The sequence below is a fragment of the Gekko japonicus genome, unplaced genomic scaffold, assembly GCF_001447785.1.
Source record: "Gekko japonicus isolate JY-2015 unplaced genomic scaffold, Gekko_japonicus_V1.1 scaffold594, whole genome shotgun sequence".
Classification (NCBI taxonomy): domain Eukaryota; kingdom Metazoa; phylum Chordata; class Lepidosauria; order Squamata; family Gekkonidae; genus Gekko; species Gekko japonicus.
Genome location: NW_015160852.1, coordinates 323,598 through 342,699, shown reverse-complemented (window position 1 = coordinate 342,699; position 19,102 = coordinate 323,598). Strand labels below are relative to the sequence as shown.

Here is a 19,102-nt window from a genome sequence, read left to right as displayed (position 1 = left end):
GATGGTCTGTTTGACAGATCATAGCAATAAGTACAGAGGAAAAACCCCAACCTAAGAGCCTGTGTGGTTTGTGTTTTACGTTACGTTATGAATGACTAAAGCTTAAAAGAAGTATACCCTTAAAACAATTATAATTGCTACTTAAGAGCTACTAGTCCTCATTACTGACAGTTTTTCTGTCTGTCCATAAAACAACACAGTATTCTATGCAGTCATTTTACAACAGGTACAATGAGAAACAGAAAATATTTGATGTTAGTAAACTAATATTTTGTGTGCTGATTAAAGAGGCACCATGTTCAACAGTGGTTTCTTTTTCCATTGCCATCCCCACATGGATAGTAAGTTTTGCTGCTGGCCGCCTTCCAAGTTAAACACTTCTTAAGTGGTTTGTTCATTGTTGATACATCAGTCTGCAATCTGGTGTGGCAGGTCCAGGTGTCTTGTTGGCTCTTACAAAAGGTCCACTGTATCATGTTGCTAAATCCCAGTTCACAGCACCAAAGGGGATCAGTGCAGAATGTCATATTGGGTTTGCAAACACAGAAACTTTTTATAATAGACACCTGTCCAAAATGCTGCTTGTATAGGATTTGTCACTTTTGTAAGAAAATTGTTTTTTAAAAAATAAAATTCAATCCGACACTTGATGACTCTATATAAGATTTCATTTAACTACCTCTGGATATGAAATTCAACTAAAGCTCATTTTGATAGGGTTTCCTTCCTCACTATATTGTTAAGTATAAGTATAATTTGTGATGACTGCCAAATTTGCAAGTGTTTTGTCTTACCAAAAATTTAATATTTCGGTATGTATGTGTATTAAGTAGTTTCAAATTATGATTGATGCACTTAGTCTTAGTTCTTAAAAAACAACCACCACCCTGTAGCAGTTGGACAGGAGTTAAATTATCAACACAAACTGTCCTAGCTATGGTTTGTTGGACTATATCAGCTGTGTATGTCATGTTGGCAACAGGCTACCATTAACATTTATGTGCCATTATATTAGCCTCTTTTTTCAGAGCTGTAGACAAGGTTGACAAATGATATTACACTATAATGAATGTGTGCCACAAGCTGTCCTGTCCTGTTGGCCTCTTTCTAATAATTGGTTTATTATGGTCGCAGATGTGAATATTGTGCATAATATTTACTGATTTTTCTGTATAACTGTATAAATTAAAATGGGATGATTTCTGTGCTTACCTTTATATTTACAGGAAATGTATTAAGGAAAAATTAGATAAATTACATTGCACTTCTTTTTAAACTGGACTCTTGCAGTCATACGATCTGTAGATAGTCTTGCATGACTATTTTTATAAGTTGGATTCTCTTAAGTCCTCCTTTCAGTGGCGTGTTTATGACTTGTTGTCATGTAGTTGTGCCTTATATTGTGAAAGGGTTTAGTTCAGTATGCACTGTAATCCCTAAACTCTACATTTGGAAAGTCATGAAAGCCGAGGAAAAGAAAATGACACCTTGCATCAGCTAATTCTGTATGAAACACATGGTGGATAATTGTGAACATGTTACTTTTGTATTCTAATCTGTTATTGGGCTGAAAATAAAATTAGACATTTCTATTAGATGGTTTGCAATGATTAATTTACTGTGTACTTGCCAGTGTAGAAAACTATAAGTCTTTTTTAAAATATCCAAAACATTTCCCTGACCCTGATTTTGTGGTGTAGATGTGTGTTATGCTTGATTGTGAAAATAGTTGTTAGTTCTAAGGAGCTGCTAAAAGCAAACACAATGCAGATTCTAACAGTTATGTCAAGGTATCACTGAAAAGTGTTTCTGTTGTTGGTCCAGCTCATGTGCAAAGTATCCAAATACTAGTTCTGCTAGCATCGTGAAGGTACAGTAACATTGTGGGTGCTTCCCATGTGATCCAACAAACCTATGTGGAAGCAGTTTTCAGCACCAGCCATCCTGTTGCTGTGTTTCTAGCAGTCTCGCTTTGTTTCTCCATTCTGCTAGTGCCAACTTTAGTTGCTAAAAGTGGCAGACAGCCCCCCCCCCCCCGAAACTGAAGAACAATCTCAGCAGGCCTCCATCAACTCATAGGAGTGATGGGCTAGGTGAAGCAAAGAGTCAGTTGAATTTTGACAGGCTTGGGACAGTTTTAAGCTGGGAAGCAGAAATAATATTGTGATAAATGTGTTAGCTTAACAGGAACGTAACTTCAAGGGTACAGCCTGAAACAGAATGTTGCTGAATTATACCTGGGTCCTGTGGATTAGTTGTAACGGTTTAACCAGGGTGTAACATAGTACAAAACATAGCCTGGGAAAAGGCCCCCTGCCTGCTAGCATGAATGGTTTTAAAACTGAAATCATATATCTCCATGTTAACTGTTAATATTTGCCACAGAGTGTGCTGTTTGAAGTAAACTTTCATCTCTCTTTTTAAAGAAAAACAAACTTGTCTTAAGTCAAGTTAGCTCAAACCTCAGTTAACAGCTGCAGACTTGTGTGGATTTTTAAATCCAAAACAAAAAATCTATCCCAAAACATTATTCTTGTTGATCTCTGGTGCAGTGGAGACTGTGGGAAAGTGAAAAAATGTCTGTTGAGGTGAAGTTTGTAAAAGAGACTTGACCCAGGAAGACATCACAACTCTTCTTGCAAGCTGTGCATCGTGGACATTGAACTCCTGATGTTTACTCTGCATCAAAAATGAATTTGTGTAGAAAAAAATAAAACAAGGGGAACTTTTTTGAATGTCAATGGTAGATGGCTAGTTGATGAACATCTGTAGGTTTGGAAAATTGATTTCTGAAGTAAGAAAACAGTGTAGGTGATATTCAGTGGTATCCTAGTGAAATACATTCTAGAAGCATTTCTTTTAACCATAAATAAATGTGTGATTTGTGATTACTGCTGCCATAAACGGGACTGCAGAGGAAATTAAGACAATTTAAGAGTTGTTGATTTCGTGATAGTCTTTTTTCCTCTTTGGGTATTATAACTTTTCCAATTTTAGTATATACTGCCAAAGCAAGTGTTGCTTTTTCCAAGTTCTCCTTTTTTGCTTACCAGTAAAAAGCAGAATTGTAGCAGGACACTTGAAAATTCTTCCTCAGAGAATTGTAATCGGTGCTTGGCCATCCAAATAATCCTTTTTCTTTCTTTCTAATTTCCACTCGGGGAATAATACTCTCCCAGAAATATTTGCAAACATCCAAAGGCTTGCTCTAAAAAAGTAAGCCTATTATTACCAATGCCCATCATTTTACAAATAACAACAATTAAATTTCAGTTGATTCAGCTGGTAAGCTTAAAAATGAGTTTTGGGGGGTTGTGTGTCTCTTTGCATAATCTGACATCGCAGTCTCCATCTGTGACATCCATGTTTTCTGCAATAGAAAATAATATTCTGTAAACTTTGTTTTAATGACACAAGTAACCTAATTTATCAATATAGATAATAAACTATAGTTTAATTTTCCATGTAGTGCAGGTGGTTTAAAAATTGCCATTGTAATTAAAAGTTGTTCTCTAATAAGCAGATTCTCTTCCAGTATGAAAACAGAGCTGGTTTTGCTTCCTCTACCATATTCTTTTTTACAGAAACCTTGAGGGTTTTACATTACCTGGCATTTCAATGTCAACAGCACTGTTTATGGTAAACTTTAAGGAGGTCTCTCGTTCAGGTGTGGTAGTAACAGTGCACAAGCATAGTAGGCAGATATAATAGCTCAATCAGTTAGTAATGTATTTTTAAATTAGTCCCTTGTGTGGTTACATGTGATTTCTTAAAGTAAAGTTTATAAACTAAGATGCCTACCTTGACTGACTCAGACTGTGCTTGTATTAAGAAAGCTGCTATGCACTGTTGATACTGGTTTTCTTGCTGTATTAGAAAAGTGTTTCGTAGTCCTAAAACTAAGAAAAATATTGACAGTTGGTAAGAGAGTTTCCCATGATCTCTAAACAGCCTGTCCCTGCCATCTTAAAGTTCTAAACATAGCACGAAACTGGTCTCCTTTAAGAGAATTTTTCTACCTAGGTGTTAACTTTCTTGGCTATAGAGGCCATTAACTCCCATGCCAGTTTGCTATCAGGATTGTTGCTTAGGTTGGCAGAAGTGATTAACTAAGAGCAGCTGTAAACTGTCATCTGAAGTGGTTTGCAATCTGGGGATCTATCCTGGAAGCAGCTTTCTAATTGGCTGGATGGTTAATGGGCTGAGGGCAATTGCTAGCATAAGAATAGCTATGTAAAATACTTAGTATAGAACACACACACACACCTATACAGAAGAGAACTTCCATCCCGCTGTTATGCTGTTGGAGACTCTGCTGATCATGAATGCCAGCTGAGATGCCAGAGCTACACACAGTAGATTAGCCAGCTAGGTTTTCTGCTTTGGTTTTGCATTCCTTGCTGGACTGCTTTGTCTGATTTTTGATTGCTTAAAAGAGAGCTTCTTGAAATGCATATACAAAATGCTTAGCACTGCATGTACACCATACCTCTGCTTAATATTTACCATCTTAATTATGCCATATGTAGAACATATTTAATGTGTACCTGTTACGTGGACTGAATCAATGTTTTTTACAATCAGCCTGTCTAATGGAATAGGCTGGTTCAGCACTGTGCAAGAACCACCTTCTTCAAGCAAAGATTGCAACTCGGGTGTGAAGAAAGGGCAGACAGGTATTAAACTCATGTTGGAACATGCAGATTTCTGAAATAAAAAAGTTAGACTGCATAAACATCTTACTGTGTATATGTTCTAGACTACAACAGAAATGGCAAATTTCCAAGCAAAATGTGGTAGTAGGGGGAACAAAGCCCATTTAACTTCATTTGTTTTACAAAAAGGAATGAGAAAAGGAGAAATTGCTTTCCTGAACTTTTCTTCCAAGCATTCACAGTAACAAACACAATGAAAAACTCAGCATATGTGTTAACTTATACAATGTTCAGCATTGATTTGTTACCTTAGAGAACATCCAGTCAAAAGAAGCAGCAAGGTGCCTAATGAAGGAAAATATCAGTGTGACAACAACATTACAAGTAGGGAAGAGAGAAACCCCCTCTGAGGGATGTTATTTTAACACAAAACAATGGAAGTTTTCAGTATTTTTTACATTTACATGTTGGTTTCTCAGCAATCATACACAGGGTTTTTATGAGTCCGGTCAACATCAATCGATCTATGTTCCATTTATCTGCTTCTTATTTTATCCAGTGAAGGGAGATATTGAAAAAGATTTGCAACTTTGTGATGTCATCTCAAATTTCCCAAACTCCTTGGTGCCTCTTTACTGCCTTGACCTGACTTTCATTCCTTTTATTGCCACAATTACATTCTTCCTTATGACTGTTGTCACTACCATTCCTAAAGAGGCTGACTGTTTCTCCTTTTTTAAAACGCCACAGGACATAGTAGAAGCTGTCCTCTTGGAGAAAATACTGCACAGCTATAAAAGAAATTTGTATTTTGTAAGCTATTTAATGTTTAACTCCATCCCCTAAGAAGCTCAGGGCAGCATGCATGTGTAATACTATCAGAAGTTGTCATCTAGGAGATGTAATATTTATGATAGACTCACCGTATCCCATTCTTCAATTTTTTGCTTTTGTACAGTCACTATATTAGCAATACCTATCTACATAGAAACCCTTAACATTTTTAATTTTTAAAATAATTAAAATATTTTCTAAAGCATTTGTTACTTCTACAGATATGTGTATGTGGCAGCTGTAACCAATTTTTTTGTTACCTTTTTGTGCCGGTTAAGTTTTGTAATCAAAAGCAAATCGTCGAATAAAAACAAGTAGATGTCAATGAGTCTTGTATGTTCTGAAGGAGAAGCAGAGAGTTGTATGTTTTTACAAAACTGATAACATGCATTCCTCACTGCTGCTTGCTTTTGAATCTGTATGACTAAAATAGTTTGGAAGTTTATTTAATACATTATCAGTTTTCTAATTTCAGAATTCTGCAAGCTTTTCTGGGGTTGCAGTCAGATGGGCATTTTAATCCGCCTCTAATTGATTCGGGGTATTTTGTAACAGAGAATAATGATCAGACTCACCCCTTTATCCCATTCTTGATCGATCAGACACATATCAGACCCGGCAGCCAAGGACTGTTGCTGTCGGTCATTTTAAAAAATAGTTTCTCCCTTGAGCATGCCCACAAGCGCTGATATGCCTCCTGGGATATGTAGTTCATGGGGCTGTTGGCCATTTTTAAAAAAAGTTTGTCCTCTGAGCGTGCGCATAAGCGCTGATCCGCCTGCTGGGACATGTAGTCTCCCTCTCTAAACTTTTCAATTTACTCCTTCCCCAAAGCACAGAAAAAAGCAGAAGTACAGGGGCATCTTTCTTTGAACATTTTTATGAAGAAAAGAAAGTTTAGAGCAGCCCCTGTGGGAGAGGGGGAGAGAGAGAGAGGTGTGACTATGCAGTTATGCACCCTTCACTAACTAGTAAAAAAAATGGCGGTTGAAAAACAAGAGACCAGTCAGACTTGCCTGATGGCTTGGGTGCCCAACAAAGCGATCAGACAACAAGAAATCCAGTTGGAAACCAGCTCAGCCCCAAAGGACCAGACTTTCACAGATATCAAACACATGGTAAGGGGGGGGGGATGGGACACAGACGACTGGGGCACGACAGACAGATGTTGCTGTCTGATCGTGCATTTTAAATCCACAAGGGAATGGCAACAGATCAAACTGCACGTCTGATCACAGCCTGCGTTTGATTGTATTACAAAGAACAGAATGCTCTCTGTGAAAGGGGAAACATTCTGTGTTAATTTCAATTTACCCCCACTAATAAGCCTCAAAATATTTTAGTATTGAAGCTAAAGTGAAAAATAATTGGACATAATATAATCCTCCTGCAAGAAACAAAAGGAATCTTTAAATGCTAGAAGTTTTGCTTATTACTTCTGTTTTACATCTGCCATAACACCATAAAGCAGAAAGTGCCAAAGCAGGATTATAGCTGAGCATCAAGAAGACAAAAGTAATGACTACCAGGAAATTACACAGCTTTAAGGTTGATGAAGAAGAAATTGAAATAGCTAAACGTTTTCTATTATTTGGCTCCATCATCAACCAAAAAAGAGACTGCACCCAAGAAGTCAGGAGGAGATTGAGACTGGAAAGGGCAGCCATGAAGGAGCTAGAAAAGATTCTTAAGTGTAAGAATGAGTACCTGGCGACCAAGATCAATATAATTCATACCATAGTATTCCCCATTACAATGTATGGGTGTGAAAGATGAACAATATGGAAAGTTGATTCATTTGAAATGTGTTAGAGGAGGGTTTTATGGATACTATGGACCAGGGGTCATTTCGTAGAAAAAGAGCTAGGGGAACTCATTAGCATAACTCATTAGCATATGCCACACCCCCTGACATCAGGGACCCGGCGGTGGACCTGCAAGGCCGCCGGGGTGTCGATTAAGCCCCGCCAAGGCCCTCCCTGGCCCCAGGCAGGCAGGGGTGGGGAGAGGCGGGGAGGAAGCAACTTACCCTCCCTCTTCTCCTGCCTCCTCCTGGCTGAATGAGGGCTGGAAGCGGGGCGGCCGGAAGCAGGGGCGGGAATTCGTCATGTGCCCCGCCCCCCTGTACCTCACCCAGGGGAACTGCGTTCCCCCGCTTCCCCCCCCCCGAAATGACCTCTGCTATGGACTGTGGGTTCTCAATGAAATGAAGCCTGAACTCTCCCTAAAAGCTAAAATGACTGCAGGCTATCATACTTTGGTCACATTATGAGAAGACAAGAGTCACTGTAAAAGACAATAATGCTAGGAGAGTTGAAGGCAGCAGGAAAAGAGGAAGATCCAACATGAGATGGATTGAATCAATAAAGGAAGCCACGGCGCTCAATCTGCAAGACCTGAGCAAGGTGGTTAACAATAGGATGCTTTGAAGGACATTAATTCATTGGGTTGCCATAAGTCAGAATTGATTTTGCAGCACTTAATGCACACACAACCACAATATGAATGCACATAAATTGTTCAGCAATATAAACATTGTTAGGGGATAGTCTAAAAGGGTGTCGAAATCATTTGTTACAAGGGCCGGATATAACATAAAAGTCACATTGTTGGGCTGGGTCATGTGTGCCGTAAAATGTAACACCAGATACCAGAGATAAAAAGTTTATAAAGGACATAGGCAAACTCCATTAATGATATTATTTTTTACTCAAAATACAAACATGCTTCAAAGAGAATCAGTTTTGATATACAGACCTTCCAAAACTTCCCAGGAAAATAAACCGATTGCAAAGTCTTCAGGTCACAGTCAGAAAATGACCCAGCTTAACTGGAGCAATTCAGTTTTTACCTCGAACCTCACAATCCGGCGGAAGCAACCAGGTATGTTTAGTTGTTCTTATGATGTGAAGGGCTGGCCTGTTTCAAATGGGAGGCGGGAGTGGCGTCCCTGACTTTCTGGAGGAGAAAAATGCATCCTCTCCCTGCTCAGCCCAGTTAAGAATACTGGGCTGAGCAAGAAGAAAATTTATTTTTCCTAACTTTGTCCTTGTTGATTGAGGCTCTGCTCGAGGGTAGGCTTTGCACTGGGGGGAGAGGAGGATGAATGATGCTCTTCAGCACCATGCTCCAAGCTGGGGCAGCCTGGGCACTTCTGCAGCATCTGATGCATGCAGAGATGCAGCAAGGGAAGAGTGAGCATCTGCCCTTAGATTCTGAAGCAGATCCTCTCAAGGTTGCTGGGTTCTCGGGCATCCCTGACTTTGTGGAGGGAAAAAAATGAATTCTCTTCTTGCTCAGCACAGTTAAGAGTACTGGGCTGAGCAAGAAAAAAATGTATTTCCCCCCCCCCCCAACTTTTTTGATTGAGACTCATTTGAGGGTGGGGCCTTGCATTGGGGAGAGAGGGGAATGATCCTCTTTTCCAGCATCACAAGCCATGTCAGGCAGGCCAAGTGTCCCCACAACCTGTTTCTCCTCTCCCCCAATGCAAAGCCTCCCCGCTGGGCTTCTGGGCATCTCTCACTGAATGCACCCAGGGTGGTCCATTCCTCCAGCCCCATCCTGCACATGGTATGCCAGTTTTGCTGGGCATTGTCCAGCTTGGGTAGAGAAAAGAGCTGCCTTGCTGTGGGAAGGAAGGGGGGGAAAGCAGGCATGCAGTTGCAGCGACCCCCTACTTACCAGGGAGGCTGACGCTAAAGTAAACTGCTACAGAGAAGAAGAAGAGAAGAGATTGGATTTATACCCAGCCCTTCACTACCCAAAGGAGTCTCAGAGTGTCTTACAAACTCCTTTCCCTTCCCCTCCCCACAACAGACACCCTGTGAGGTAGGTGGGGCTGAGAGAGCGCTGACAGAGACTGCTCTTTTTCAAGGACAGCTCTTGTCAGAGCTACGGCTTGCCCAAGGTCATCCAGCCAGGTGCAAGTGGAGGAGTGGGGAATCAAACCCGGTTCTCCCAGATTAGAGGCCATGCACTTAACCACTACACCAAACTGGCTATAGAGGAGGCTGCCCCACTACACACTGGAGCCACGACTGGAGTGGCTTGCCTGCTTGCTCCCCCAAGCAGCTTCTTGTTCCCTCCCTCTCACCTCATGCTCTCTCACCCTTGCATGCTCGTGGGCTGGATGAAAGCCCTGGACAGGCTGGATCTAGCTTGTGGGCCATATGATTGACATCCCTGGTCTAAACTTTGTATTGCACTGTAAAAGACATACATGATTGTCATTAATATCAACATCCTATGAGTTGGTTCTTCTGTATTTTAATGAAATATCCAGATGCACAACAAGGCATCACTCAGAGAGAGGCTTTTGCTTGATAGTATCTCACTTCCATTCACACCGTACTATTGGAGAGTACTTAAAGCTGTGTTACATCCTGTCTATTGTATGAGGTAGCTATTAAATGTGGGACTTACCTGCAAGAGTTAATCTCCCTTCGTGAAGAAGGTATCTCTTTGTAGGCGACAAGATGCTTTCTTTTGGGTTGTCCCTTAATATGAATTTAAGACTCTTATAAGAGAATAAGAGAATCATATAGGTTTGATTAGTAAATGATAAGGGAGAATTTATTCAAAAGTTTAAGACCACTAAACATTTGGATTAGAATATTTAAACTTGATGTTGGCATCAGCACTGGACAAAAACCGTTTTAGAGTTTGTGAGAACGTTATATATTCAGAGACATGCAAGTTCTTTTTTCCTGTTCTATGTTTCTGAAGAAATATTTTTTCAGGATGTTTGTAACTCCTCAGCAGCTAAGATTACAAGCCTGTCCCCCTGTAATTCCTATAAGAAAATAATGTAAGACTACTGCTTGCTTTGTTACATTAGAGAACATTTTTCTCATGTTGCAAAAAAAGATTGCCTTGGTATAAGCACAACTTGTACTTTTGAATCTGAGCAAAGAATTCCTGGCATATAGGCAGTTGTGAGTTAACGTTACTATAAATCTGGATCTCGTCTCGGTCTGTATCTAAATTGTAGTCACACCACTGAGTTTGCTCCCATTATATTGGGGAGAATCAATGCCCGACCCCTTTGGACCACCAGGTATTTTTTCTCCATCATCACAAAAATAACTGGTGGGAGGAAGACTATTGTAACTGCAGATCAGTAAGTTTAGGATTCTGGAGGGGTGTCCCCTTGCCCTCCTTGCAGGCACTCGTGGTCAAAATCTAAGACAAACAGTCATCACCATCTCTAGTGGGGAGCAGCTCAAAGAGTGCCTGAGTGTTAATCTCTATGGGACAACTTTTTGATCTTTCTTATCTTAAACTGAAGTTTTTAAAAGGCCAGTTGAAGGCATTTTTTAAAAATGATGGATAAATTGCTTACCTCAGGAACAAAAAATCTTTTAGCTTGATCCCAAAGTGGAGGCCAAATTATAATTTCCTGAAGCTGTTTGAATTTCTGGAAATTATCCAGCCATTTCACTTTACCTTCCAAGTCCCCTGAAAGATATACCATAGAGAATAGCATAGATGGGATGGCAGATGGGATGGCAGATAGCAAAAGACCAAGTATATATACCCGGGGCCAGCAACCTTTCGGGCGCAAGTGCCAGTGCAAAGTCTACCTGTGAAGATGTTGGTATGGCAGCAGGAAAAAATGGGGGGACAGACAAGGGATGTACTTAGCTGGATGCAGTGCAGTTAAATCAAGTCACACTGGGGCTGCCTGGGTCTTGGATCCAGCTGGTGGTTGTGTGGATGCAGGAAGTGGTGTCAGTCATAAGTCATGACTGTCATCTCCTTCCAAACCACAACCCTTAACAGTGTTGCCGGTGAAGAACCAGCTGCATTACAAGCGCTGGTGTTGCATACTCCATGCTGTATACCTGCAGCACATATGTCTCTTCTGTAGACTTTTCTACATGTTCAGCTTATTAAAGCTTTTCTTAGTAGTCGATCTCCAGGCATCGGAATTGGTTTGGGTATGGTCGTTCTGCATGTCTGCCCTCTCTCTACATTATTTCAATCATGGAGTTGGTTTATTTGTTCCATACATGTTGAAATAACCAGGAATATAGAGCAAGGGTGCTGAGGCATCACCAGTGGCATCAGGGCTTTTTTTGTAGAAAAAGCCCAGCAGGAACTAATTAGCATAATAGGCCACACCCAACAGCAGAAACACATTAGCATATTACACCACACCCCTGACAGCACAGCTCATTAGCATATTAGGCCACACCCCATGCCTTCCCTTGGCTTGCCTGGGTGGCCTGCGGCTGCAGGGAGGCATTTGGAGTGTATGAAAGGACAGGCTGAGGAAGGCACGAGGAAGGATCCTTCCAGCCCCCTCCCTAGCCCGCCCTCCTCGGAATTGCCAGGGGGGGTCCCACTCTAGGCCTTCCTTCTGTAGCCACGCACACAGAGGTTTTGGCTATAGCGGGCGTGGCCAACTCTGAAGCCAGCCGGAACTCCGTTCCTGTGTTTTTTTTTCTTCCCAAAAATAGCCCTGAGTGGCATCACAGCACCCCCCCCATGTTTATTTTTTTTTTTTTTTGGTGCATGCACAATATTTCAGTTCAGTTTATTAGGTTTAAAAGCATATAGGCTATACACCATAAGATTAATTTAGACTTTTAAAAAGTTTTTAGACATTTAAAAAGATAGCGTAACAGAAATGTGCCACATCTATTATACAATTGTGGCACAAAGTACTCAGCAAATCTCAACCTTGTAGATTCCAAAAAGGAAGAAAATTTTAATAACCATTTCCTCAGGAACTTTTCTCTTGCAACAGCATATTTTGGGCAACAGAAAAATATATGGGCAAGTGAGTCTATAGTTGCTAATGGGCAGTCGCAGTAACATTGACTTGCTGGGATACCCTGAAAACGACCCTTCATCTGTGCAGATGGAAATGCAATGCAGCATGCCACCATATATGCTCTTTTATATATAGCGCATACAAATAGTGTGGTACGTCAAATTTGATGGAGTATTTACTCCTCATATAAAGTGGCATTTCCACGTGGCATCCCTTTGTAATGCATTCCAGTCATGCACCATTAATTTTATGTTGAGCACCATTGAGTTTGAATGTACAGTACAGGGCTGGCTGGAATGATTTTTTGAAAACGGTTCACCGGTAGGATGATTCTTTGCTTTGTTGGTTTCTTCTGGTAGCCATTTTGAGACTCAAGAATCTCCAGTTCTCCAGTGGACCTGGGAGTGGGGAGGTCCTTAACTCCTAACTCCTGGGACTTAGCTCCTCCTCTTTGCAGGCAGGGTTGGCCAAACTTGATCCTGAAGAGGAGGGGCTTGTCCTCTGGAACCCCAGTCTTACCAGCCCTGCCTTCGAAGCAGGACATCTTGCTGTGCTCTGGAAGAGCACGAAGATCCTGGAAGAAGAAGAAGAAATTGGAAGACGAAGACATGAGTTGATAGGGAGCTGGGGGAAGGCTCTATAGTGCTTCCCCACCCCTCCCGAATTCACCTGCTAACATGTGCAGAGCACGGCTGCCGGCAGTACTGGGAGGCTCCAGGTTGGTCGTGGCAGACGGGATCCTGCCTCTGATGATGTGCATGGCCTTCCCAGCTGCAGGAGATTTCTTCCCCGCTCCCTTGGAGGGAGAGGACGGGGATATACTGGAGGCGGGGAGCACATGGGTGGTGCAGGGCAACCTGGCACGATCCCGTGCAGGTGTTGGAGCCTTGCCTTTTTGCCTGCAGCCAGCAGCGGCGAGCTCAGTGGTGCCAAGCAGCTTTCCTTCTCTTCTGAACCACGGTCGGGGGTTGCCTGGTTATGGGGGGGGGAGCCGGGCAGTAGAGACTGGATGCTGCGGTCTGCTCTGGTGCATGCTGGGCTCTGTGGTGGCTCCTACCCCCCCTCTATTCCCCATCTCCAGCTCTTTGTGGGCAAAGAGGGTAGGCTTGGAACAGCAGCTTGTGGGGAGAAGCCTCTGCTACCTCTTCATTAGGCTGGCGGTTCGGACTAATGGCCATGGGCTCCATTGGAGAGGGCACAAAGTAGTAAATGAGTGGGAAGGGCAGCCATTTGGTGCTGGGGAGTGATGGTGAACTACTTTCACTTTCAGGTCTAAAGAAAATGGCTGATAAAGCTGGCCCTTCGAGTTCCTTCACTCTGGATGATTTAGAAGCCTCCCAGACCTACTTGCAAGACACACAGAGATCGCAGTTATCACAGGAGGAGGCTCGAACTAATCTTCTCTCCAGGCTAAAGGAAGAGATGAAGAAGGAATTTAGAGAGTTGTGCAAACAGTCAGATCACTCTCAACCCAGAGGGACCAAGAGATATAGTGATAGCATTGCTCAGGACAGTCCTCCCCTAGGAAGAAGGATAGGAAATCTCCTTCTGGAGAGGAGGAACACAGTCCCTTATTTAGTGACATTGAGGATGATTCTGAAGTTGATTCCTCTGTCTCTGCTAAAGAAGAGGGAGAACTATCTGAGGAGGAGGAAGAAGTGGTGCCTCTGCCCCAATCTAGACTTTTCCCTCAGGACTTGTATAATAGATTGCTGCCTAAGGTTCTGAGAGCACTGGAGCTTTCATACACTCCAAAGGCAAAGGAGGACACAGAGGCTGCAGATTTCCCTGTTGGATCCGGCAAAGCCATCCCTAAGCCAAGCTCAAAGGAAACAGGGGTCCCTTTGCCTGCTTCCTTTTACAATATTATCATGGCAGAATGGGAACATCCATCAAATCCCAAAGTAACTAACCCGATTTCCTCTAAGCTGTATTCTTTGATTCCAGAGGCTACAAAGAAGATCAAATTGCCAGTAGTTGATAATGCAATCAATTCCCTTTCTTCTACATCTGTCCTACTGATGGATGCAGATGGACTTCCCAAAGAAAACTGCAACAAAAGGATTGAAAAAGCTCTGTGCAGGGATTTTGAAGCATCGGCTAGTTCTCTGCGTGCTTCTGCCACAGGGTCCTTGTTGGCTAGGGCAGCCTATACCTGGGCTTCAGACCTGACGACAGCAGACAGTGGCATACCAAAGAGTCTGAAGGATGAGCAAAAGAAAATAGTGCTGACAACTGCCTTTGCAGCAGACACCTCCCTGGATGCACTTCAGTTGGCTGCTGGGCCATGGCATGTAGTGTGACTGCTAGATGTAATACCTGGCTTAGAACCTGGGATGCAGATCCCACAGCTAGAGCCAAGGTGGCAGCAGTCCCCTTTAAAGGGGTTAACTTGTTTGGCGCTGGACTAGACAGATTCCTTGTGGAGGACAAGGATAAGAAGCAGGTTCTTCCCTCAAAAAAAGGGACATGAAGTCTAAGAGGCATTATCAGTCCTTTTGGGACTTCAAGCGAGGTGATAGACAAGGTTACAGCAGAGCGTTTAGAGGAAGATGGCAGAATAGGCCTAGGGAATCGAAAGCCCAGTCTTTTGCAGGAAAAGCAGGACAGAACTCAAAAGGGTTCAAGAAAGCATCTTCAGCATGACTATGCCGAGCACCCGCAACCACTACAGGTGGGGGGACGCCTGCAGCATTTCACCTGCTAGTGGCATCAGACTGTCACAGACAAGTGGGTTCTGGAGACGGTGACTCATGGCTTCTCTCTGCAATTTGAAAGGTACCCACCATGCAGGTTTCTGGAGCTGCCAAAGAATCACTCTCAAGTCAAACACAATCTGCTCAAGAAAGCCATTTTGCATCTCATCTACATTGGGGCCATAGAGGAGGTCTCGGAAGCGCAGAGATCACAAGGAGTATACTCTGTTTTTTTCTTGGTTCCCAAGAAGAATGTAGATGTCAGAGTGATTCTGGACTTAAAGTGGTTGAACAAGTTCATGAAGACCAGAAAGTTCAAGATGGAGACTCTGAGAACAATTCTCACATTTATTCAGAAGGAAGAGTTCATGGTGTCCTTAGATCACATTCCAATCAGGGAGGCTTACTGCAAGTTCCTGAGATTTGCCTATTGCGGGAGACATTTTCAGTACAGAGCTCTTCCATTTGGACTAAAATCGTTACCCCGTGTCTTCACCAAGGTGCTGATCACACTGGTAGTGTTTCTGAGGCTTGAGGGTGTGCCCCTGTTTCCATATCCTGATAAAGGCCACCTCGTCTCAGCAGCTGAGTCGGCATCTGGGACTGACGTTGCAGGTTCTCGAGGACCATGGATTTGTAGTCAACATAGAGAAGAGCATCCTCATTCCATCTCAGACCCTGACCCACCTGGGGGTTCTCATCCGCTACAGGACAGGGTCTTCCTATCGCAGGAGAGACAGCAGAAAATTGCTCAGCTGATGAATCAGGTGATATTGACCCCTTCAACAGAGCTGATGTCCCTGGCCTGCCTTCTGGGGATGTTGGTCTCATTTCAGGTTGTGGTGCCTTGGGCCAGGTTCCATACTTGTCCTCTTCAGAGTTTTCTTCTTCAGTTTCAAGAGGACATAGCACACAAGAGGGAAAACATGGTGATGCTACCGGCATCAGTGAAGCAAGGGCTGCATTGGTGGATGGAACCAAACAGATTCACGAATGGGATGCCCCTGAGGGACCCCAAGAGAATAGTGGTAACTACGGATGCCAGCCTGTTTGGCTGGGGAGCACATGTCCTAGGAACCATGACTCAGGGGACCTGGTCAGAGGAAGAGCCAACTAGGAGCATCAATTTTCTGGAGTTGAGGGCAATAAAGCTGGCCCGAGTGTGGTTTCAGAAGCTTTTAACAGGCCAACATGTCCTCATACAGATGGGCAATATGACGGCGAAGGCCTTCATAAACAAACAGGGTGGCATGTGCTTCAAGAGACTGAACCAGGAAGCGGCTCAGGTGATGGAATGGGCCAAGGCTCATGTGCTATCTCTCAAGGCTGTTCATGTACTGGGGCGAGAAAATGTCCTGGCAGACTGGCTGAGTTGGCAGATAGTGGACCAGTCAGAATGGATGTTATACACAGCAGTATTTCGCCAGATTTGCCAGAGGTTCAGAACACCAGAGGTAGACTTGTTCATGATGGAGCTAAACAGACAAGTGGTACTGTTCGTCGCAAAGTCAAGAAATCCAGAGGCCATCAGAGTGGACACTCTGAACTTGCAATGGCCAAAGGGCCTATTGTATGTGTTTCCCCCATTTTCACTAATCCCAAGTGATCCAAGCTATGGTGGATCAGGAAGCAGAACTGATTCTTGTCGTGCCCTTTTGGCCACAGAGGGTGTGGTTTCAGGATCTGTTGTGCCTCTCTGTAAGGGATCCGTGGTGGCTGCCGCTAAGAGAGGATCTGCTGCTGCAGGGGACGACGGTGCATCCGAGACCGGACATGTTGCAGCTAGCAGCCTGGAGATTGAAAGGAGGCAGCTGAAGGACATGGGGTATGAGGAAGGGGTGGTAGCCACTCTATTAGCATCTAGGAGAAGGTCCACTAACTCTGTGTATAGTAGGACGTGGCAGGTATTTCATGTATGGTGCAAGGAGCATCAGTTAGAGCCTCTTTCGGCTAAGGTGGGAGATATCCTGGCCTTTCTGCAGCAGGGGCTGGCTAAGGGCCTGAGTACAAGTACCCTGAAGAGGCAGGTGGCCGCCATTTCTGCAGTCAGGGGGGTGCGGAAAGGGTCATCCTTGGGTCAGCATCCACACATTACATGCTTTCTGAAGGGTACTTCCATTATTAACCCTCCACAGGTTCATAGATTTCCCACTTGGGACCTCAACCTGGTCTTGAGAGCCTTATGTCACAAACCTTTCGAGCCTATGGCTTCTTGCTCTCTAAAGGAGCTGACCTTTAAGATGACATTTTTAGTGGGGATCACTTCAGCACGCCGGGTTTCAGAGTTAAGGGCACTGTCTATTCACCGGGAGCTATGTATTTTTCATAGTGATAAGGTGGTGTTAAGGCCTCCCCCAGCGTTTATTCCTAAGGTTAACTTGTCTTTTCACAGGTCAGAGGATATTGTGCTTCCCTCCTTTTGTCAGAATCCCAAGCATGAGAAGGAGAAGGTCTGGCATCACCTGGACATTCGCAGGGCTTTGAGCTTCTACCTGGACAGAACTAAGGGGTGGAGGAAAATGGACTTTTTGTCTCTTTTTGTAAGGCGGGACTAAGCAAGGCCATTTCCAGGTCCACACTCAGTCGTTGGCTTAAGGGTTGTATTGTGGAGGCCTACAAGGCTCAGGGTGTGGAACCCGCAGAGGGGATTACTGCGCATTCCTTGAGGGGGGCGGCCACATCAGTTGCATACAGTGGATTCCCATCCTTGGATGTAATCTGCAAGGCGGCTACCTGGAGACCCACTCATTCCTTTACTAAACATTACAGGATAGATAAGGTGGCCTCAGCGGAGGCTGCTTTTGGCAGAAGGGTGCTCCAACATGCCCTGTGAGGTCCAGAATCCATCTGACCCACCCTGGGGAGTACTGCTATTTTATGTCCCAGGACTTAGGAGTTAAGGACCGCCCCACTCCCAGGACCACTGGAGAACGGAAGATTTTATTCACTTACCGTGAAGCTTCCTTCTCGGTGGTCCAGGAGTGGGGCGGTCCTACCCGCCCTTTTGGTGGGATCGGTTTTCAGTCCTCGTCGGGGGATGTTTGTGCTGTTTTTCTTTCTGAGGAACTGTTGAAGGAAAGTGCACATTTGGACTGGGAGGCACACTTGGGGGTGTATCCGTTATAAGTGTTGTTTTGTTTCTAGTTAAAAATCTTTTCCAAATAAAGTTTGATGTTCTTCTGTTGAATGTTATGTGGCCTTCTTCACTGGTTCCCGGGTGGGAGGAGGTGTTGAATTGGTCTACAGTGTTCTTTTTAGGTTGTGGGGAGTCGTGTGGCTTGGTGTATGGCTGGGGTTCCAGAGGACAAGCCCCTCCCCTCCAGGATCAAGTTTTGGCTGGCCCTGCCTGCAGAGAGGAGGAGCTAAGTCCCAGGAGTTAGGAGTTAAGGACCACCCCACTCCTGGACCACCGAGAAGGAAGCTTCATGATAAGTGAATAAAATCTTCCGTTATAGAAATGAAACAGAAATGACACTTCACTGTGGAAAAGATTTTTCTCCAGTGTTCAAAGTTACCATCCAATGCCATTTGTATCGGATAGTTAAGTTTATGCCCTATTGAAGGGTTTTCACAAGGTGATTCTCTCATCAGTGGTAGGTTGATCTACACCCATGTGCAAGAATCACAGTTTTCCTCCACAGAAAACCAGAAAATGATAGAAAGCTTCCAAAAACAAAATGGTGTCTGAACATGTGCGAGGTGCTAAATTCTAAGAAAGCACTAAATTCTAAGTAATATTAATAACGCTTGGAGGAAAGCTGCTTCCATCCTCCCCCTGTAGATCTCTGCATTTATTGATATAAAAAAGTTTTCTTTTTTTAAAAAAAAGTTACAGGATGGCACTTTGGGTAAAATGCGTGTCTCCCATACAGAACCCTTTTCTATCTGTATTAAAGAAGGAAATTCTATTGCTATGGCAGGAAAGTGGTTTTGGGGGACATGTCTTATACTGATATAAGCTTTCTTAATATCAATATAACCTTTGAATGTTAAAAAAGAACATTCATCTTCGATTGCAAGCATGTATTAATGATCTCTTACTATATTTTTCAAAAATGCTCCTTCCTTGGGTGGGAAAGTAGATGTGGTGATGTTCAACAGCAGTCCTGTTCTTATATTGCCTATCAATATTGCTT

The 19,102-nt window shown here is 43.4% G+C and overlaps 1 protein-coding gene across 1 annotated transcript in view; it reads right to left on the bottom strand.

Annotated features, from left to right (window-relative positions):
• Nucleotides 1–3,262: 3,262 nt before the first annotated feature.
• The window catches only part of PLEKHG7 (pleckstrin homology and RhoGEF domain containing G7), a 40,434-nt gene continuing 24,594 nt past the window's right edge, over nt 3,263–19,102 (bottom strand). The window contains exons 11-16 of the mRNA XM_015420938.1: nt 10,834–10,949; nt 9,915–10,008; nt 5,750–5,829; nt 4,548–4,707; nt 3,802–3,899; nt 3,263–3,370 (exon numbers count right to left, since the gene is read on the bottom strand). Coding sequence (XP_015276424.1) covers nt 3,263–3,370; nt 3,802–3,899; nt 4,548–4,707; nt 5,750–5,829; nt 9,915–10,008; nt 10,834–10,949 — 656 coding nt within the window. The remainder of the gene's footprint in view (nt 3,371–3,801; nt 3,900–4,547; nt 4,708–5,749; nt 5,830–9,914; nt 10,009–10,833; nt 10,950–19,102) is intronic.